The following is a 23469-nucleotide window of genomic DNA, read 5'->3' on the forward strand; positions in this document are numbered from 1 at the left end:
TTACCCCTGAAAAGCCCATAGACATTGTTATTCTATTCAAAGGACCTTGAAGTTCAAGGGACTGTAACTCTCCGAGAGGCAGCACCTCACAGGGGTCTCAAGGGAACTCTTACTCCCTCTTAAACTGGAGGGGTGCAAAGTCTGACCTGAACCCGGGCCATCAATCAAGTTCCTCCTTGACACTTTCGGTCATGATGTGCAAATGCATCTGCTGTGAGACAGCAACACTGTGGGGTGGGAAGGAAATACACAGGAGAGCAAGTTCCTTTTCTTCCTCATTCGTCAAAGGTTAAATCCCAGAAAGACACATACTTGTCTTCTTAGCCCACACCAGTACCAAGTGTCAGTTTCACAGCTCTTCCCTCTGTCTTGGAAGATGCTACTTCCCTCTGAACCACTCTCTGCTTCTACTTCCTGTCCTCCTCATCCATCTTGCACCTGGGTGTCAGAGTGAACTTGAAAAGATGAAAATCTGACCCGAGTCTCTGTCCTCCTTAAGACACCCCCGGAGTAAAGACCAATGACTTACACAAAAGATCTGACATCACCTGTCTCCATCCAACTGGGCCCACTTCATCCACAGTCACATGCCCACATGCCCATTATTTCAACCAAACGGAGCTTCTGGTAGGTGCTCAAACTGGCCAAGCTCTTTGAGCTTCCACCTCTCATCTACCTAAACCATGTCCTCCTTCAGACTCAGTTCCAAGTCTTCCTAGAAAATCTCTCCTGAGCACCCACCATGACCCCAGGCAACATAGCAGCCCTTCTCCCAGACCACACAGCCAGCTCCATGCTCACTCTAGCGTAGGGGTTTTCACTCGGCAGTGTAGCTATTGGCTGATCTCCTACAGGTCTCTTTGTTGTCACTGGAGAAGAATGAATGAAATGAATGAATAAACGAACAAATAAACACATATTTTAAAAAACACCCCAACAACACAAGGACAAGAGGATTCAAGCTGCTGACTTGTCACACTCGTGCCACTTCCTAGATCCACCATTATATTTCCTTCTGAATATGATTTGCCTTTACTTTTTAGACTCATTTTTAGCCTCCTTTCCTTGTCAAATGGTTTTACTGTCCTTCACAATTAGGGTGGTTAGTACTATCTGTGTCCACAGGCTGTAGCTGAAAAGGCGAGTATGAGTAACGGCCCATACCCAAATGTCAGGAAAACAGAAAGGACAGACATTTGCATCCTAAAAGGTCTTTTGCCATAATATCCAGAAAGAGTAAGATGACTCAAAATAATTACAAAGAATAATAGTCTCCTGCCACAAAGAGACTGGTGAGTCATCACAAGAATGGAAGAGAATTTGGTCAATGGAGTGGTAACATAAAAACCATACTGTTGACTAGACTGCTTCTACAGATGAGCAAATTAGGACACTCTAAACTATTATGTCCCCAAATACATATCTACACTTTCGTCAACAATTTATTGTACGGCATAGATGTGAACTATGAGTCCTATAAACCATTTCTCCTTTGAATGGGAACTTTCAGATCATTTTGCTACATATGAAGTCCCCTTGTAAATTTCTGGGAATTCAAAATCCACAGAGTTCTTACCATGAAAAACCATAAAGTCTAGGGGCAGATGCAGCTGTCTAGTTTTATCTAAAAGTATCTGGTCACAAGAAGCTCTGACAACCTTGAATCATCTCTTTTCTAGATCAAATCCCGCCCTCTTTTATCTCCCGTTCATTTACAGAGTAACTTGGAGTAGACCTAGTTAGAAAACTGAATAGAATGTCTAACAACAACAGCCTTTCGTATCACTGAAAGGGCCATACATATATGAAATGGAAAGCTATTGTACAGCTACCTAGGACTTCAAAGTACTAACCCAGTGCATGCTCTTTTCGTCAATTTTATGACATATTAGCGTATTGCTGAATCTGCTAAGCTGAGATGAAGAAGAAAGAGTGAGAGTAAAATGGCTAAGAGAGACTTCTGCTAGTTGATATCCACCCAAGAGACAGACACTTGTGCTGGTTACTGACACGACATTTAACAACTCATTGCAAAGTAAGTGATCTTTTAGGTGAAAAGTAATTTTTTTTTTTTTTTTTTTTTTGCCACACTGGGTCTTTGCTGCTGTGCATAGGCTCTCTCTAGTTGTGGCGAGCTACCATGGTGCATGGGCTTCGTATCGACTTAGCTTTTCCTTTTGTGGAGCACAGGTTATCGGGCGCAGCCTTCAGCAGTTGTGGCCCTTGGGCTCAGTAATTGCCGCTCAGAGGCTCTAGAGCACTGGCTCAGTAGCTGTGGCACATGGTCCTGGTTGCTCCGCAGCATGTGGGATTTTCCTGGGCCAGGGCTTGAACCCGTGTCTCCTGCACTGGCAGATGAATTCTTAACCACTAGACCACCAGGGAAGCCCCAAAAGTATTATTTTAAAGCTAACTCCATCTACCTAATTCTAACAATTGGTGCTGATTGTGAATTCACAGAAGCCATCCCAGGCTCAACTGCCCCACCCATCTTTACTCTCAGCTGAAAGACGGCTAAAATGCTGGGTCTTGTCTGGCTCTTCCGCATCAAAGTTCTGACACGACAGGACAGGTGAACCATTACAGACTTTGAAAGGTGCCTCTTTGAATGGTAGGAGAAGCAGTTTCTGCAGTAGATAGTCACTGATATCTAACATGCAGACATTATCAAGGGGATTCAGGATAAAATCGATACATCGATAGACCTCTTCCTCCCCAAGAGTACTTTTTTCCCTGTGGAATCACAAAACAGGAAATTAAAGTGCTCCATCAAAATCCCCAATAGGGGACACAAATCTCTAGAATGTTTTAATAACATTAATATATCCCGAATGCCTAAAAGATGTCTTTAAAATGAGTTAAGAGAAAAAGGCATTCTTTTTCATAAGTTCCAAGCACTCAAAACTCCTGCTCTGAGAAATGACCTCCCTGACCCAGAAAATAATAAATTAAGAACACAAATGGGCTTTTATTTTCTTTTTCCAAGTGGTGTCTTCTGTCTGGAATGAGTAAATTAAAAGGAGCCTACCTGCTCCGTGACAACTACTTGGAGAGGCACTTCCAGAAATGGATTAATACATCTGTGGGTCATTACCACATAGGGTGCTGGCAAACCTCTTTGATCGCCCCCAAATGGAAGCATATTCCCATCCCCAAGACTCATCACCCATGCAGTTCTTTTTCATGCAGCGATCCAGGTTCTCTGCCACTGTCTGTAAAGAATACAGGGTTCAGCCCCCTCCCCATGACCACCGCTGTCCAAGAGGTGTGACAGCTTGAAGGCCTCTAGAGAAAAGATCCCAAGGGTGACACAGGACTTCTTTCAGTCCAAAGTGGTAATGGGAACAAGAACCTTCTCTACCTTGCAGGTCAGCTTTGGTCAACGCAACTTTGTTAGCGAAAGAACAGAAGAGGTGAAAACAATAACCAGAGGTTAGTAAGAGGTGAGGTAAACGAGGGGTCACATTACAGAAATGAACACACAATCGGCATAACCAACATCACTCGGACAGACACTTGAGATGCTCCACAGGTTTCTCCAGAGACAGCACAGACAGGGAATGCACAGACCAGGGGTGGAGCGGGCCTCGGTCATCAGAGCCACGACAGCAGAGCGGGGGCGGGGGAAACGCCGGACGGGACAGAGCACAAGCAGCGGCACAGGAGCCTTCCCACAACCACACAGCAACCCCAAGGCAGATGGCCCAGAGAAACGATTGCCCATCGGTCAGGATTAACATCAAGAAAGAGGCACAGGACGTGGCCAGACTGAAAGACACATGTGCACAACCAAACGGAGCCCACAAAAATAATTCTGCACATGGAGGAGTTAAGCATGAAGAGTTGCCGGGGAGCGTCCCTTATAAACTCCTGAAAATGCCACCAAGGAAACTGGCACCAGAAATGGGCATTGCTAGGAAAGTGATCTGGGGACACCCAACCATCTCAACTGGCTTAATTTATAAAAAATGGAGACAAACCCAAATGGCGGTGGGCAAAATGGCACCCAACCCAATGCCCTTTTTATTTATTTATGCCAGTCTCCAAATGAAGCACGTGCGTTTCTCTCAGATGTTTACCATCTGCAAGTGTGGGGTCGAATTTCTAGCCAATACATGCCTTGGTTTCTGCAGCAAAGCTGGCCTCAAGATAGAGATATTTACCAGCCAAGTATTGAATCAGACAATATAAAAAATCCCTAGCCCAAACTGAGAGGCTGCAGGTCACAGTTAGATGCTGGCTAAGCTGTTCAGAAATCACACTCAACTTTTAAATTATGCACTCTGCATATATTAAAAACATAAAATAAAAATCTAATTCAGGATTTGTTTTTCTCTCTTATTATAAACAATTGAGTGCCAAAGAGTAGTGGATTGATGAATCTTTAAAGTAATTTTGGACTCTTTTGGGTTAGATATGATAGGGAAAGTAATACAACTACTACTTAGGGATCTTGAAGGGTCATTACAAATGACTTTGACAAGAACACACAATATACCCTAGCCTGTGTATCCCAGCTATGTAAGAATAAAACACATCCACCATCTTGGCAAGATTCAGGTTTTAGTTCCTTAGTAATGAATCCTTATCCCCTACCTGTTTCCTATTCTAGGCATAGAAATGATACATCAAGAAATGTATTCTGTTTCCTATGATTCTGCCTAGTTGTCAAAGGCCTTCTTGAGGGTCCCGTACTATGTACAGAGATTCAGGGAGAGGATGGTTCTTTTTCTGGAGTTTTTCCAAGGTTTTGTGCCCCTCATTTCACTCCCCATTATCTTCCACAGTGTTCTAAAAAGTGCCTGGGATCTCTTACAAGGTCTTATTCACAATAGTGCAAACTTCCGATGACAGTAATTTATGCCTTAACCCACTTTTTGGCCATTTTTCCTGGCCCCTTACGCTAATTATCTCAGTCATCCGTGTACAATAAACAAGGGCTTTCTTCCCTGAGCACTTATCCTCCACCTCCCGCCACCCAGTGGGGCACTCATAATGCACCATGGGTAACCATCATAATTATCTCCATGGCAATAGAGTGCAGTGTTATTAGGCCCATAGGACTTGCCATAGATGTGGGTGATAGAGCCATCAAGCCACAGTGTTCAGCTCTGAACAATCACCCATACTCAGAGGAAGGTCAGAACCCATCATCATGCTTGTGATGAGTCATGCCAAACTGCACCTCGAGCTGTAGGTAGGGTCAGGAGCATTTTCTCCCATCGGATGGGCAATTTCTTTTCCCTAATGTTCCCACGACTTCCCCTAAAGCTCTCTTACATGGGGTCCATTCCACCTTTGCACTATATATTTTTATCCACTTTTACAAAGGTTGGTTTAGACTTTCTTTTAATCCAGTGCTACAACTTTACCTCCTCATACCCCAATTTTTATACTCTATAGAACCATGCCTCCAATACAGTAGCCATAGATGCAAATGGCTATTGGGTACCTTAAAGGTATGTGGTCTGCACTGAGTACAAAACACACATTTGATTTTGAAGGTTCAATATGAAACTTAAAATGTCTTACTAAAAATGTTAAATTGATTATATGCTGAAAAGATAATATTTTGGATATTTTTGGATAAGTTAAACTGTAAAATTAAACTTTACCTGTTACTTTTAATCTCTTCTAAATGTAGCTACCAGGAAATTTAAAATTACATATGTGACACATTATATTTCTATCAGCCAATGTTGCTATGGAGCTAAATGGATGATTTCTGTTAACTTCTAAATCTGCAGAACTGATGGCATGATAAACATATTTAACATTTGAAGAGTGTCTTGTGCTTCTGAACATGTAATTTTATATTATAATTTGACTGGATATGATTAATCATTCCAGAAAAACTGGAATTCCTGTCATTCCAAAGTCCTGAACTAAGATACTCAATTCCCAAAGAGGGCATCTATTTCAGGATTTCCCTTAATACCCAAAGGAACTAAGAGCAGGCCAATAGGACAAAAACTCGAGTGAAATTATGCATTTTCAGGAGAAGAAGGCAAAGTGGCTACTTTAAATGGTTGGTGATACCCAACTTCCTGTCCGCCCATACACACACACTGTATTTGGCCAACAGAATTTAAGAAATATTTCTGGCTAAAAGAAAACTGGAAGGGTTATAGGGACAATAAGCCTTATCACTAGGCAAAATGGCAATGAGAAGCTGATTCTCAGGTGAAGGGAAACGATTTCCATGCTACAGATCAGTCTGGGAAGTTGATCAGAAGCTTCTTATTAAAGGGTGCTTCTAGACGGCAAGTGAAGGATTGAAGCTGATGAAAAACAGGAGTAATAAACGAAGCTGAACAGTTAGGAGATGAATGAACAGGTTTGATGGGGTAAATTAATGAGGGATACAAGAAAACACAATATATGGCACAAAAGACCATGTCGCTCAACCAGACAAAAGAATACAAGGGCCCTGGTGACTGGTCGGATCATCCTCTTGGACTCTCAAGTTAGATTTGAGTCACCTTTTCAACGTACGCAAGGAGGCTGGGGAAGGCTGAGAATGTCTGCTATCCCCTGCTGGTTAAAATGAGATGGATTTTATTGCCAAGAACTGATTGGACTCAAAAGACTTATAAAATTCTGTTAATATCTCAAGAGACAGTGTATTACCTACAGAAATAGGCTGAGCATGGTTTGTTGTGCTGCATGGGTGGGCATGCAATGTTATTAAATGTCTCAGATGAGATAAAATCCGTAAATGATAATCCTACCACTTATTGAGTACCTACTATGTATGTACCAGGCATTCTACATTTAACTCTGACTTACATATATTACCTTCCAAGACACGTTTTATTGTCCCATTCTACAGATGAGGAGACACAGTTTGGAAAGGTTAATTAACGTGCAACAAGCCACACAGCTGAAAAGAACTACTACTTGGACCTAAACCCAGATCTTTACATCAAAGCCCATGCTGTTCCACTCCACCACACTGAGAAACTGCCTAAGGATGCCTGACACCTAGTAAGTACTCAATAACTGTTCCTTCCCTTCCCCCATCGAGGCATTCTGACACCATTTTCCTACCTCCCGCTCAGTCTGCATTAAATAATGCAGCCATTGTTGGCGACATACGTTTTATTCACGGTGACACCCATATAGAAGTCCCCAGTTTGTGACTCCTCATGTACTCAGATATCAAGTAAAAGTCCCTGATACCTTTTCAGCCATGCAGGAAGCAAAGACACAAGTCAGGAGAAGCCTGATGTCCGTGCCAGGAAAGGTCCTCTATGGCAAGGTGACACTGAGCGGACATGTGCCAACACGCATTCCCAGAGCCTGCGGCACGTGTCTTGACACACTCAGCCAGAGACAAGAAGACACAGATGGTGAGGCAGGGTCAGACGGGGAAGGGGATGGAAGGTAAACCAAGGAAGGAGCACTGGCAGAGGCAGCAAAGAGGCTTGCAACAAGGCTGCAGCTTAAAAAGACAGAGGTGGTACCTTCACAGCCCCGCTCGATCTGCCCACTGCGATGGAGGGCATCGTTGATGAGGTCTGGCAGGCGCCCATTCAAGTCCACTGACGCCAGGCAGCCCTGGAAGCCATCCCGGGAGGCCACGAGCTTTGGGAGGTTGCTGTACATGCCTTGGGCCAGACCTGCCATGTAGAGGTCACCTGGAAAGGAAAACGGGTAGGAAAAGCAAATGGGTAAAGGGAGCCGTGTCAACGAAAGCCAAGCCCACTCGCCGTTGCCCAGGTAACGGTAACACAGCTGGCGGAAACAGCATCCACAAAATTATTGACAGGGTTTCCACACTGTATAAAAAAGAAACTTAACATTTCTTAAGTGTCATTCATTTTATACACATCATCTCACAAATTGTAATCACCATTCCATTCCACGAGGTAGATATTGTTTCCATTTTATGATAAAGTAAAGATTAACAACATTTTCAACAAAACAACCATTTACTGAGTCCTTTTTATGTGCTTGTTACAGACAATATGCTGAGAATTTTATAGACATTATTTCATCAAAACTCCTAACAGCCCATAAATGTAGTAACAATTATTATCCTCATTTTGAAAAAATAAAGTGTATAGAAGCTGAAAAAAGGCTAAAAAATTTTACCGAAGTCACACAGGCAGTAAATGATTTAGCTGAGATTCCAAAACGTATGTGCCTTCCTCTGCATTATGACCTCTCCACATTTTGTAATTCATCACTCAGTTCCCACACACCCAAGGTTTACAGGGAAAACAGAGCATTCCTAAGGAGAGGGCAAAGTAAAAACTGAATAAACTGCATTCTGGTATAATTCAGTGTAGTTAAAACAGGATATACATAATGTATCAAAACTGCACGGTACTCCTAAATTGCAGTTTACTGCTGGGAACAGCCTTTCCACTGAAAGCTCTAAGGAAGATAAATGTCTTTACAAGCTTTACCTTTCAAATCCAGATTCTTGGCGCCATTGATAACTTGAGTGACCACCTTGGTGTCCACTTTCAGGCTGTGGGTGTTACTGTTGTCCCGGGTGATGACGACGTTGTGCCACTGGTTGTCATTCAGGGGGCGGTCACTATTGCCTTTGATCACATTGGGGCCATTCCCGAGGTCAAACACGTAGTGTATGTACCTGGGGGAGATCACAGGCACCCAGTGACTTGAGATTGCCTGGAGTAGTTTAATGCAGTTTAATGGTAACGTGTACATAACTGACACAGGGGGCTTCAAACACCCCAAGAGAGACTGGCATCATGTAAGAAAATCTAAAGCTTGATTTAAGAATAAAGAATGTGTGCCAAGTCACTTCAGTCATGCCTGACTCTGCAACCCTAAGGACTGTAGCCCGCCAGGCTCCTCTGTCCATCAGCTTCTCCAGGCAAGAATACTGGAGTGGGTTGCCATGCCCTTCTCCAGGGGATCTTCAAGAATAGTCAGATCCTATTCTGTCAGATTGCATTTTAGTCCTACACTCATTGAATCTATGTCTTGAACACTACCAAGTAAAAATCCCCAGTCGCAAAGCACAGCAGCTGGTACACTGCATAACACTAGGGGGCGATATTTAAATTCACATTCATGGATCTGTGTTTTGCGTTTTGGTCTCTTTTTCTTTCTTTTTTTTTTGCTTTTAACTGCATCCCAACACTCAGTAGTAAAATATCCTGGACCAAGAACAGCTTTTTAAAATTTGCATATATGGGATAACGGTAGTACTGAAAATATCTATATTTCACTTCTTCCCATGAATTTGGTGGCACAGATTTTACTGCCCCACAGCCTATATCCCTGTTTTGCAAAAATAATTCTTTTTCCCCGTAGGTTTAAAGGACTACATTTCATAACAAAAAGCTTGAGAGTACTGAGTTAGCAGAGGATCTTTCAATAAACTCATGAATTTCTCTCCCTCCCTGCCTTAATCATTACACAGACATTTTTAATCAATGGGGGTGAGAGCATGTATCAGGAATAGAAAGTAGAATGGACAGCCTTTTCATATCCATAGTTTCTGCAGGGCTGGTGTTAAGATACCTAGGCACTGTTGTCCACTTACCCCTTGACTAGCTCAACGGCAATGAAGTCGTTGCCATCACCGCTGTTGAAGAGGATGAAGCCGTCAGCGGACGTGGTCTTGAACTGAAAGAAGAGGTGCATGGAGGTGTAGGCCTGGAGGGTGGCCAGGCTCAGGTAGCTGCTCTTGGTCTTGAAGGTGACAGGGTCGGCGATGATGTTCCTCAGTCCAAAGCGAGCCTTCAGTTCGCAGTAGTCGATGTCTCCGTTTTTGCACAAGTCAATGTAGAGCAGCCCGTTGAACATAAGGCTCTGCAAGTGGCCAATGAAACTGGAGGGGACCACGGAGATGTAACGTTTCTCAGTCATGATACCAGTTTCGATGTTGTGGAATTCCAAGCGGGTGTGGTCTCCCACCATTGTACCTGTGAACAAATCACAAGATGAGATGCAAACGGGAAAAGTGACCCTGTTTTGTCATAGCATGCTTATGATACTGTGTAGATCTAATTTGTCTCTACACAAATATTCAGTTCCAGAAAACAAAATACTCAGTATAGCAGATATCTGACTTGGCTGCTGTGGGCGAGCTGATTACTGGGCCAGTCCGAGTTTTATGCCCTGCACTCCATGCCCTCCTGCAGCCGCACAGAAGGTACCATCTATAGAGGAAGATATGAGATCATGGACAACTCAAGTTAAAGGATGAATCTACTCATTTGCTCCATTCAGGAAAACAATGGAGTACAAAAACATACTGTAAGAAGAAAAGGTTCTATTTACCCTAACCCTTGTAAAGATAAAATAAGCAAGCCTTAGTCATTCATTACCAAATATTTCTTGGTATCCTAATTCATCACCCAGTGCTTGGGGAAAAGTTTCTATTGTGGAACATATTAATTTTACCTGACTAGCAACTGTCGCTTTTTCTGATAATTACATTTAATTTTCCTTTGGGAAGCTACCTTCCCCACTCCACCCTTAAACCACTGAGGCTGGATGAAGGTGACCCCATCGCAGCTCCTGAAATAATCAAATTACCCAGTCTGAACCACTCAAGGTATTCTATCCCCCTAGACATAGAGTGTGGTCAATGGACTAACAAATTGGTCTTCTAAAGCATCTCAATCACACAGTTCACTGAGCCCACCCTTAGAGTTTATTATTCAAAACTCTGGAGTACAGCCTGAGAATCTGCATTCCTAACAAATTTCAAGGTGCTGCTTCTGTGATCAGTCTAGGGACTACACTTAGAACACTGAATTAGCAGCAACCCAACTCACCCCCATGTTTTTGCTGGAACACTTAGGAAAGAGAGATTCTTGGCAAACAAGGCTTGCTGAAGGGGAAAGAAGAAAAGCCAGGGCTGCTGGAGGCCACGATAATTAGGGGGAGAGAGCCTCCCTGGTGAGAGAGCCGACCCAGAGGATACTATGAAATGGAGAGAGATGGTTTCTGCAGGGTGATGTCTTTTTAGGACCTGGATCTAGTCAACCAAACCTGGGCTTTTAAAAGCTATATGGCCATAGATTGCCTTTTATGCTTAAAACATTTGAGTTGGGTGTCTTACACATGCAACTAAAGACTCTCCAGCTGATACAAATAATCTCTTAGCCCTCTCATTACCTGGTTTATCCAGAAAGAGTGAGTGGCTGGGGCAAGGGCAGGAAGGAGGGCTTGAAATAAATACAAAGAGACAGTACATTTTAGTAACAAAATCAAGGAAAACAGCATTAATGTGGTCAAACTAGAAGGTGGCTCTCTCAACATTTATTTGGGTAAATCATATTAAAATTTAACAAACTGAAAGCCAGAGGACTGACAGCAGTATAGATTGTTACCTTAGTGATTTTTTCTTTTTTTTTTTTTGCTGGGACCATCTACCTGCCTTATATTACACTTAGGAAAAGTATTACGTTTGGTTTATTTTGTAACTTCAAGTATTATTGCCTTAATGTCTCTTAACCCTGCTACACGCTGCTTGTAGACATGTTAATATAGTAATATTTTTTATGATAAATTGAGTTTAAGGACTACTCTTTTTTGCTAATGTTTTATCATGTATGCATTATTTTGTATATGTACAGGGCAAGTAGGTATACAATTTGATAAAGTTGCAGTTATAAAATATTATTAACAGAAGATGTAAGAAATTTCTGCATGATCTAAATCTTTGTGTACCTTATTTGTAAATTATTTGCCCTGAAGTTTTAGAAAATAGCTTCTGATTTTAAAATTGCTGGATTCATGCAGCCAGCTTTACAGGTTATCAGAGATCAAAGATTGTAAAAATAATACATTTTGTAAATTGTAAGCAAAAATTAATTTTTATATTATATACTGTCTAATTGTCCATCCTAATTGTCTTTGTTTTCATCTAGTCATGGAGATTCAGTAAGTGCCTTGGAACAATATTGAATTCTCTTAGCTTGTGTGTGTTACTTTAATATTTGAACTCAACTGGGATTAGAAGACTATCAAACTATGTGTATGTTTCAGGATATTTGACATGCCATTAAAAAAATAAAATAAAATTTAACAAACCAAGTTGTAATACCCCAGAGGCAGAAGGAAGGGAAAGGGAATTCCCTCTTCCTTCTTTCTCCTGTTATGACCTTCCACTTTGAAGAAATTTCACTAGCAAGACATACTAGTATCTCTTTATTCCCTCTTTTATAGCTTTCCAGAGGAAAAAGAGTGACAAAATCTGAAATATAAGGACCATCTGCAAAGAGAAACCATTTGTCCTTAGCTCAGCCCCTGGCATGTGCTTTATGGGAACACGCTGCCTTGGGAAACATCAGTTTATGTCACTCATTCATCTGCTGCATGGCTGTTAGAGGAGCAGACGTGCTTCAGGGGAGATTCCCACTCCAGTCCTGAATCAGCGTGCTAGAGGGCAATTCTAATTCTGAAATCCAGTACATGTAAACCACATATTTCAACATCAGTGCTATCACTAATAAAAATGAAAGTTCATTTCCGCCAGACTAGCATTTGTTTTTCTCAATTGGTGTAGAACTCAGGTGGCAAAGATAAAAGCAGGGGAGGGGATCATATTTTCTTGGGTCCTTAAACTTCAATATCTGGGACCTTCAACCAGATCACACCTTTGGATGCTCAATATTAATTTCATCTCTTTGGGAGCATCCTCAGACCTAGTTGAAAGAATTGTTCATAAGCGCAAAAATCAAATTTACATTTTATGAGCTCCTGTGTGGTGTTTTGACAACTAGTGACAAATTGTTCTCCTTATATAAGCAAAAATAAAATGATGATGTTGGTTAACTTAACTGTAAAATTGTGATGGGACAAAAATCAAAATGCAACATAAGCCTGCTAACAATTGAATAACTAGAAGAAGGAATTACTGGATAAATGCTTTAGTACTGAAAACTGGACTGGTCATGAAAATGCAACTAGCATAATCTAAATTCACATGATATAAAACTATGAAGTGATGAAATAAATACCCAATGTCAGTGTGGCCACAGCTGTTCATACCAGGGCTAGAGGCAGGGAGCTGGGGCTGGATGATGGTGTGGAGGGGAAACCATAGCCAATCTCGATGACGGCCCGGGAAGTCAACAGTGATAATGCTAGTCCTCATGCTCATTCTTAGAGTAAAAATTTAGAACAAGAAACATCAGTGATGAGAACTAAGAAGAGATAAAGGGATGATCCCTAGTGAAGACTGGAGTTCCGAAAGGAATCTGAAGAGACGATGACAAGGTCAACTCGGAGTTTTTAGAGAAGTATGGATAAATCGCAGCTCATGGGGTTGCAAAGAGTCGGACACGACTGAGTGACTGGACTGAACTGATGGATAAATCAGCCTATAGAACTGAGGGGTTAGGAAATTCTACTCTCCAAAACATGAATGTCATAAAGCAGGAAAATCATACAGTGTTGCCTGAGAGAGACCGAAGGAAGGTTTGCGTAAGTAAGAAAGTGTTTGTCGCTCAGTCGTGTCCGACTCTTTCAGACGCCATGGACTACAGCCCACCAGGCTCCTCTGTCCATGGAATTGTCCAGGAGGAACGCTACAGTGAGCAGCCATTCCCTTAAACAGGGGGATCTTCCCGACCCAGGGATTGAACCCAAGTCTCCTACATTGCAGGCAGACTCTTTTCCATCTGAGCCACCAGGGAAACCCTGTAAGTAAGAAAAAGGAGGCTAACTTTGAGAGCTTAGCCCAGGGATGCAAACAGATTTAAGGTTTAGGATAACTCAGAGAGCTTCAGCTAGAAGTTGGTGGGGTTAGGAGAGACAAGGGAGTGAAGAAGGTGACATGGGACCAAATTAGAAAATCTACTGCTGTATTTAAAATGAATAACCAACAACAACCTAGTATATAACACAGGGAACTGCGCTCAATACTAGGTAACAAACTAATTGGAAAAGGAATTTGAAAAAGAACAGATACATGTGTAGGTATAATTGAATCACTTTGTTATACACATGAAACTAACACAACATTTTTAATAAACTACATTCCAATATAAAAAAAAAATGTTCTTAAGCATTGAACTGGCTTTACCATGTGCTAAAAGAACTCACTTGGCCACAGATGGATATTCAAAAAAAAAAAAAGTGTATGCTGCTGCACCTGGAAAAAGCATTGATGATATAGCTTAAGTTCGAAACTTGGCTAAACTAAGCAAATAAATGCTTTATAAAAAAATCTGTGTATCAGTTCAGTTTACTCACTCAGTAGTGTCTGACTCTTTGCAACCCCATGGACTGCAGCACGCCAGGCTTCCCTGTCCATCACCAACTCCCAGAGCTTACCCAAACTCATGTCCATTGAGTCAGTGATGCCATCCAACCATCTCACCCTCTGTCATCCCCTTCTCCTCCTGCCTTCATTCTTTCCCAGCATCAGGGTCTTTTCCAGTGAGTCAGTTCTTTGCATCAGGTGGCCAAAGTATTGGAGCTTCAGCATCAGTCCTTCCATCACCTAATCAATATTAATAGCTAGGAAACTTTTCACTCATCTCTTTTGAATGCTGTCTGTAAACTGAAACTCCCTCCACTTAAGGTGAGAATACATGCATACTTCACACCAGCTGCTTTCAAATTTCAGAGGAAAGAGGAGTAACTTGGGAGAAAAAAAATAGGGAAAAAGCAAGACTACTGAAGAATCCCTATATGCCAGGCACTCTGTAACCACTATCAAATGCCACAATCACACAAAAAAAGCTATAGATAGGCATTGCTATATTGCTTCAGAGGTGAGGACACTGTGCTTAGTGTTCTAGAGGGCAGTTTATCACAGGTCATATAGGTGGTAAATGGTAGACCCCCTGAACTGAACACAGGTGTGTATCATGCTTCCCAAAGCCCATATCTTCTCTTGTACAGATACACTGTTTCTGGAGAAAACACTTGACTCATTCCTCACATCATTGTCCAAGAAAAGTTGTAGATGGAATTTAACTGGTAAAATTTCCACACAGAAGTTGCTGCGATGAGTTCACACTCCTTTCCAGGGGCCGAAAATTGTAACATCATCCATCTAACTCACAAGACTCTTGAGAGTCCCTTGGACTGCAAGGAGATCTAACCAGTCCATCCTAAATGAAATCAGTCCTGAATACTCATTGGAAGGACTGATGCTAAAGCTGAAACTCCCAATACTTTGGCCACCTGATGCGAAGAACTGACTCATTGAAAAAGAGTGGGAAAAACTGAAGGCAGGAGAAAGGGGACGACAGTGGATGAGATGGTTGGATGGCATCACCAACTCAATGGACATGAATTTGGGTGAGCTCCGGGAGTTGGCGATGGACAAGGAGGCCTGGCGTGCTGTGGTCCATGGGGTCACAAGGAGTCGGACACAACTGAGAGGCTGAACTGAACTGAGCTGAATGTATTCCTTACCTTTCCCAGGATAGGCATGCTTCCCTGGCTCCTGTTCACACACTCACTGCCATAGTTCACCGCTGGCCCACGAGTAGTTTACAGACCAGCCTTCAGAGTACAGGAGTTTGTTGAGAGCATAAACCTACTGAAAATTTTAGCCAAGTTCAAGCTGTAACTTTCCACAAGTGGATGAACATGTAAGCTCTGAGGCTTGACTGCCTGGGTTACATAACTTTCCTGTGGCTCAGTTTCCCTGTGAAATCAGCATGAAGTTATCAGGATGAAATGTATCAGTACGTATAAAGGACAGAACACAGTCCGTTAGCTATGAACTAATTACGCATCTTTCCTTTTTCTCTTTTCTCCGACGTCTGCTAAGAATTTCCTGGAGACTTCACTTATTGCTTTCTCTCTTTTATCAGAACACAAGCTCTTTGTAAGTAGGGGCCACTCCTTGCCTCTTCCATGTGCCCCACACTGGCGGAGGGGCTGGAGTGCAGCAAGCACCCCTCACATCTGGGGAAGGAGGGTGCATGTGAGACATCTGCTTTGGAGTCAGTCTTAAGAGTTGGCCAACACTGACAACAAAGAAATAATGGGAGAGGCTTGACCACCCACGCCCACAGATGGGGAGAGAGAAATTAAGAAAACAAAGGCTTATAAAGCTTAGTAAAGAATGCACATTTTGTCCACAATCCTCCAGCTCTACCACTCTCACATCCTTTTCTCCATGTTATATCAACATTTTTCAATAGTATATGCTGTGAAATGCTTTCAGTTCAGTTCAGTTGCTCAGTCATGTCTGACTCTTTGTGACCCCATGGACTGCAGCACACCAATCTTCCCTGTCCATCACCAACTCCCGGAGTCTACCCAAACTCATGTCCATTGAATTGGTGATGCCAACCAACCATCTCATCCTCTGCCGTCCCCTTCTTCTCCTGCCTTCAATCTTTCCCAGTATCAGGGTCTTTTCAAATGAGTCAGTTCTTCACGTCAGGTGGCCAAAGTATTGGAGTTTCAGCTTCAGCATCAGTCCTTCCAATGAACACCCAGGACTGATTTTCTTTAGGATGGACTGGTTGGATCTCCTTGTAGTCCAAGGGACTCTCAAGAGTCTTCTCCAACACCACAGTTCTAAAGCATCAATTCTTCGGTGCTCAGCTTTCTTTATAGTCCAACTCTCACATCCATACATGACCACTGGAAAAACCATAGCCTTGACTAGACAGACCTTTGTTGGCAAAGTAACGTCTCTGCTTTTTAATATGCTGTCTAGGTTGGTCATAACTTTCCTTCCAAGGAGTAAGCGTCTTTTAATTTCATGGCTGCAGTCACCTTCTGCAGTGATTTTGGAGCCCACCCCAAAAAAAGTCTGTCAGTGTTTCCCCATCTATTTGTCATGAAGTGATGGGACCAGATGCCATGATCTTAGTTTTCTGAATGTTGAATTTTAAGCCAACTTTTTCACTCTCCTCTTTCACTTTCATCAAAAGGTTCTTTAATTCTTCTTTGCTTTCTTGCACTCATCTCACAAGCTAGTAAAGAAAAATGCTTTAGAAATTTTAAAAAGTTCTGGTACCGAATAAGTTGGGCAAACACTGTGTATGCAATTTTTGATGATAAGCGAGGGATATTAGCATATTAAAGGCTCCTAACAGGTCTTTCAATAAAGAATTCTACTGCATTTTGTTTAACCTATTGTATCCAAATTGATCTCAACATTTCTTTTTTTATTAACATGAGAAATTTTTCTTGGAAAATGATGCTCTACAGCTTGGTGTGGTATGTGCTATATACAGGGTGAGGGAAGGAAAGGAAAAAGCTAACGTGGACCAAAGGAGTAAAATTAAAAAAGAAAAGAAAAGGTGAAATTCTATACCAGAAAGAAGCTCCAGGTGGAGTGGGCAGTTCCTGAAGCATTGGGTCCCCAGGCTGAGGAGCATAACTCATGTGATGTATTCTGTTATTATTTTTTAAAGATTTTAAAAAATATTTATTTTTATTTGGCCACACTAGATCTTAGTCTGGGCCTGTGGGATCTAATTCCCTGACCAGGGATCGAACTCAGGCCCTCAGCATCAGGAGCACAGAGTCTTAGCCGCTGGACCACCAGGGAAGTCCCTAATTTATTCTTAATAATAGAAATCCAGCTCAGCCAATCAATCAATCAATCCTGATTAACTGTCAACTGAACTTAGTATTTTTCCAGGAACATATTATATTACAATAAATTAAAACCACCAGGCTAAGGACTATTTCTTTCTTAGCTTCTGATTTCTTATGAGTCTGACCTATTCTTTGCATCCATTTCTACAAACTAGCTGAAAATCTGACATCCTGGGGGACCTTAAACAGCATGAAAGGCATTTCTAAATAAGTCAGTAAGACATTACTTAATAACCTGAAGACCGTGTGGTATTTTAGTTTCATTGCCTGATTTTATGACTTCTGTGAGCTAAAATTAAAATTCCCAAACCCCTTATCACTGTAAGGAGCAACCCAAGGCTGCAGCACATAAGCAAAATAGCTCTTTTCTTCTCCCAAATTTCTTTATCCGCATGGCTCCTTTTTTTTCCCATCAGCAGCAAAGTAGGGGGTATGGTGGGGCTCATTAATTTCTAATATCAAATTACTGGATGACTTGGGCATCCATGGTTTAATCCTGCAGTTTAATTATTAGTGGTTAAGAGAGAGCACAATTTATAATTACCTTTATTCTAAAATTTCTATAAAAGAATACTGACTGAGGGAGACACTATACATTACTGTATTCTCAGTCCCGCAGTTCTTAGATTTCTGGGCATATAATTTCCCCATGAAAATACATGGAATGCACTGTCTGCAGAGAGAGGGGTGAGGTCGCCATCTAATGGCTGTTTATTCAAAACACGCTGCAAAGAGCACTGTTGGCTTTACTGGGCTGAACCCAGAGAAGTCAGCAAGGGACGGGGGTGTATCACAGCTCCCTTTGAGGGCTCCTTTCTGCACTCCCTCACGGGGAGTTGTTGAATAATTAATTCAGGTTGGCTATGGGTACTAAAGCTTATGAGCATTTTACATCTGTTTGATATATTCATTACATAAAGCTCAGTTACTCTTCAGGCATACAGAACAATAACTCCACCCCCAATACTCAGTTATGTCTCTGTACAATTGGAGGGTAACGGCTTATTGCTGCGTTCTGTTTCTCTTCCCAGAGGGAAGGAAGGAGGTGGGTACCACTGTCTACCTTCTGAAATGCATTCCTCACCTCACCCCAATCCATTCCACTATACTGCACCTATGGTATAAGACAAATCATTTTATTAGGATGAACTGTGAAGTCTAACAAGCAGTTTGATTGGGTCAAATCACACAGACACGAATTTAGAGTTTAATCTTACACCTGCCTCTAAATTCATGCTCCCCTTACGTAAAATGACAACAAGAACACTCGACTTGCGAGGCAATGGTGTACTTTAGAAGATTAAAGGAGCTGATGTGTGTAAAACAGCTAAGCCAGCGTCTAATGCCAGCTGGGCACTAGATATATGTGGATCTTGTGCCTGTATCCAGGCTCTCATTCCTGACTTACACACACACACACACACACACGGCTCACTACAAGGCCCAACTCCATAAGCATAGACTCTCAGGCTCATAATTATAAAACTAAATTATAGAACCAAACACTGCAGAAACTTAATGCTGCAAACAGCCTTAGCAATAGTAGAATTTCAAGTTTAGAAGTCTGGAGTGTTAATAGAATTTCAAAATGAGGAAATAAGGAAAGGGAGGTCTAGCATTATTTCTATCCCAAGGTATAAGGCATTTTAGTGACAGTGGCTATTAAACCAAAGGATCCTGAATTTGACTGTCATATTCATAGAAGACACTGTAGATATGGATTAGGCCCCTGACTTCAACTTGCAGGCCCAGATAGGGTAAGTGACTTTCACAAAATCCTGCAGAGAATCAGCATTAGGGCCCAGGTCTCCTGACACCAACAGCGCTCCACATAACACCCCATCCTGCCTGACATTTTCCTTTCCCACATGGACAAGAAGATATGCACTGCTCTGGAATATTGGAGAGTATAAATTTTAAAATGCCTCATGTAAGATGCGAGGAGATCCAACCAGTCCATTCTAAAGGAGATCAGTCCTGGGTGTTCTTTGGAAGGACTTCCGATGCTAAAGCTGAAACTCCAATACTTTGGCCACCTCATGTGAAGAGTTGACTCATTGGAAAAGACCCTGATGCTGGGAGGGATTGGGGGCAGGAGGAGAAAGGGATAACAGAGGATGAAATGGCTGGATGGTATCACCGACTCGATGGACATGAGTTTGGGTGAACTCTGGGAGTTTGTGATGGACAGGGAGGCTTGGCGTGCTGCAATTCATGGGGTCTCAAAGAGTTGGACTGAGCGACTGAACTGAACTGAACTGAACTGAAGATGCATTAAAGATGCCTTCTCTCTTCTGCCCTAGATCTTACTAAAAGATCCATCAAATTCTGCCCAAAGATCTACCTTCATAAGCCATTCCAGATTTCTCCAGCTCAAATTGATACTTTTCCCTTCAGATTGAAAATTATAATCTTGCTCACCCAAATTAGAATCTCATTATATATTCCCTGACTTATTGTCAAATTCCCAAGTCTTATCTAATACACAAAACTGATTCACTGTTGAAGGAAACAGGTAATCTTGTGTGCTTCCTTTATAATTGCCACAATCCTTAGCATATTCCTGACATATACCAGGCTATCAAGAAATGCTTCCTGCTTGAGTGAGGCTCTGAATGTTCGTTTATGTATGTAAAGATTCATTCACTTATTCCTTGCCCTCCTAGAATGTAAATTCCACCAGACCCAGGACTTGCCTAACTGCCCACCACCACATTCCCAGCACCGTCTAAAGCAGGACTGGGACACAGTAGGCAGTCAATTAATAATGACTAAATAAATCATTAAATAAATGAATAATTATTCAGCACCTTCTAAGTGTCACGTACTGCTTTTGATACTTACTTGTACATATAAAGTTTTGAATTTCTTGTTTACCCATCTCCCTCTACTAGAGAGTGACTCATTCAGAAGGAAAGGGACTAGCACTTGGGATGACTGATAAGTGGGTTTTGAGTAACTGAACAATAGAAGGATCTTGAGAACTCTATGTCCTTTCTCCAGACACACACTCCATGCCTCAGGAGAGAGCCCCATCAATATGTAACCACAGTAGTGGAGATGTTAGGCAATACAGATCAGTGAAAAGGGATTCTGAAAATATAGAGGCAGATCTTCTTAGTCTTACCTGAGCTTGTCAATAGAGAACAAGACATGTGACTTCTGTTTAGCAAAATACAAGATTTTCAAAACAAAACACCCTTTGCTCACTGAATGACTGAGAGGAGTCTGAGAGGAGAGAGAGACAAATTTCCGCAGAGCTCACTCACCCTCGGCTACGTCGTCGTCCACGGTTAACTTAAGGCTTTTTCCCCTCCGCACCACTCGGACGGTGTGCCATTCATTGTCGTTGAGCTTCTGCCCCGCATACAGGGTCTCTGGGCCTTTGCCTAAGGGCAGTGGTAAGTGCCAAAGTTAGGATCAGTCTTAAAAGTAGTGTTCATGGCATCAGAGTTGTCAAAGCCACACTGGTGCATATGACCCAGCAATGCTCAGGCAGTCAACCCCCTCAAGAGCCCATGCGCGTCTCAGGGACACTCTGCAGAAGTCCCCAATGCAAAATTTCAACTGAATCATAATGGACAGTAACAAATAAGTAACCTCTTTTATCTGTAGGTACAAGACATTTTAAATGGCAATGCAATATTTACAGGAAATAGTAGTCAGCTGTCATTCTGTTTCCTAAAGTCTTAGACTTCAGGTGAATTTCTTGAAGAAACAGGAAATTCATTATACATTCTTTTAGAACCATTTGATCACTCAGGCATAATACACCAGTCTGGCTTTCAGAGTTGGATGAGAAAAGAGCTCTGCAATCTATGTTTTTAATTTGACATTTCCATTAACCCATGGTCTTACCAGAATTCAGTGACTATATGAATCGCAATGGTAATCATTACAATAATAATAATGTCAAGGTCTAAACTCCATTATAAATAATGCTCCTGAAGGGAATACAATGGGCCTCAGACTTATTCACTGTTCATCATCTTCCAAAAAGATACAAAGACCTAAAAAATGAAATAATGCAAAATTCCAAAACTGAACTTGCTTAGGTGAAAAGAAAATTCAGTAAAATGTGCCACTAAATAAAGGAACAAACCAAACTGTCCCAGAAGATTCATAATCAAGATGCTCAAGATGACATTCAAGTGAATCCTTGGAAGAATCGGGTGCTGTGATAAATTATGGTATTTAGGGGCAGGAGTTGGCAAGACAAACATTGAGGCATCAAAACAGATGAAGGGGAGAGGAATATCATGTTTCATTCACTACAGAATTGAGATGTAAGTTGAAAAGGCAAAGAAGATTGCGTAGAACCAGAACTCTTTAGAAAAAGTTTGCTCTCTCTACATACATAGCTGATCCCTTGCAGAAAGATGCTGCTTCAATCTTCCTACATTAGTCTTAGTATATGGAAAGTCTTATTTCTGGAAATAACTTGCAAAAAAATAAGAGATGAAACATCTAACTGGGCAATACACGGATTGGCATCTATGGATAGTAGGCATTTGGAATATTTCCGAAGACCACACACTCCGCTCCAGCATATAGGAGCACAGGGCCAGGCACACAGTAGGAGCTTTAATGAGTGCTTGTTGAATAACTGATGTCTACCTAGATCATTATTTCTTCGGAAACAATCAAAATAAGGTCAGTATACTCTTATCTAAGTAATTTTGAAACTTATTATATAACTTTCATTAGCTAGTCTTCCCACTCCTTTACCTCCAATACTGAAGATATTCTGTTGTTTAGGGGAGAAAAGAAAACAGCGTATCACTTGAGTAGAGCTCTTTTAGGATGGGTAATTTTAAATTAGACCCTTTAATGTTGAGTAATTAGCATTTCCATTAAGTTCTGGTTATTAAGAGTTATGATAGTAGCTGCAGTTTGTTGAAATTTCTTTCTTGAAAAGCAAACAGGCTGTCCAAGTGCAAAGGTTTCTTTTAATCACAAGGTCTTCAGCCAGTAATTAGTGTTTTTTTCAGAAGGTACCTATACTCCAAGGGCAATCCATATTTATAAAAATTCTGAGAATTCAGTGAAGGAACTTAGAATGGACCACATATACCCAGAATTCAATGATGCTGCCATGAGACCAGTGAATCTTGAGAAAAAAAAATAATTCTATAACAAACAATTTAATACTCAATCTTAGCCTCCATTAAGTATGCCTGTCTTTGATATTATCTAAAATCTATACACTGTAACAGGCTTTTTCCTACATTTTAGCTGGTTAGGTAGCACTGTTCGTGATCTCATCAAGTACAGGTCTAGGAGTGATATGTGTCTGCCCCCATGCCCTACAGTTTAATTATACTTGATATCTCCAACCCCCCTAATTCTCACTGCTCTAAGAGTGTGTGGGGGGGGGGGGAATTGACACTCATCTCCTTAAAATGGCAGAGAAACAAGTACTGTTTGATATTTATTTTTCAAGCAATAAATAGAGAAATCTCAGTGGGCTTCTGGAAAATGCTTGGCCTCCCAAAGTGGAGAGTCAATGGCATTTATCTTTAATCAAGCCAAAAAGGTCAATTTGTCCTACTAGAAGGAAAGTGAGGTTTAAACTCAGCTGGAAATGTTCACAAATAGAGGGGAAGAGCACGCCTAACTGGTAGCCTAAGCATAAAAATGGATTGATAAGTGATGCAAGAAGCAGACACCAGCTGAAAGTCGAAACAGACAAAGGGACAGGTTTCAGTAATAAGAGGAGTTAGTCTGGGACAACTTCTCTGGCAGATTCAAGCGCAAAGAGTCAGTAAAGCAACAAATGGAAAGAGCTCTTTACTGTTAAGTAAACGATGGTCCAGATAAGGAAGAAATCATTGTTTAAGCTGAGCTTTAAAACGGAACTGGTGAGAACGTAAAAAATAAATATATATATATATAAAATAAATATATATATCTGGAGAAGGAAATGGCAACCCACTCCAGTACTCTTGCCTG

The 23469-nt window shown here is 41.5% G+C and overlaps 1 protein-coding gene and 1 long non-coding RNA gene across 6 annotated transcripts in view; one reads left to right on the forward strand and one right to left on the reverse strand.

The window, feature by feature from the left end:
* The window catches only part of NRXN3 (neurexin 3), a 1822863-nt gene that overhangs the window by 940996 nt on the left and 858398 nt on the right, over window positions 1–23469 (reverse strand). For all 5 annotated transcript variants that reach the window (XM_044924683.2, XM_044924680.2, XM_045162012.1 and 2 more), the window contains 4 exons: window positions 20787–20906; window positions 9527–9908; window positions 8415–8605; window positions 7467–7640 (listed from right to left, as the gene is read on the reverse strand). In XM_044924683.2, coding sequence (XP_044780618.2) covers window positions 7467–7640; window positions 8415–8605; window positions 9527–9908; window positions 20787–20906 — 867 coding nt within the window. The remainder of the gene's footprint in view (window positions 1–7466; window positions 7641–8414; window positions 8606–9526; window positions 9909–20786; window positions 20907–23469) is intronic.
* On the forward strand, window positions 5064–12466 carry LOC112587955. Its single transcript, XR_003112503.3, has 3 exons — window positions 5064–5197; window positions 6833–6987; window positions 12163–12466. It is a non-coding gene; the product is annotated as an uncharacterized LOC112587955 (long non-coding RNA).

The sequence above is a fragment of the Bubalus bubalis genome, chromosome 11 (genome assembly GCF_019923935.1).
Source record: "Bubalus bubalis isolate 160015118507 breed Murrah chromosome 11, NDDB_SH_1, whole genome shotgun sequence".
Classification (NCBI taxonomy): Eukaryota; Metazoa; Chordata; class Mammalia; order Artiodactyla; family Bovidae; genus Bubalus; species Bubalus bubalis.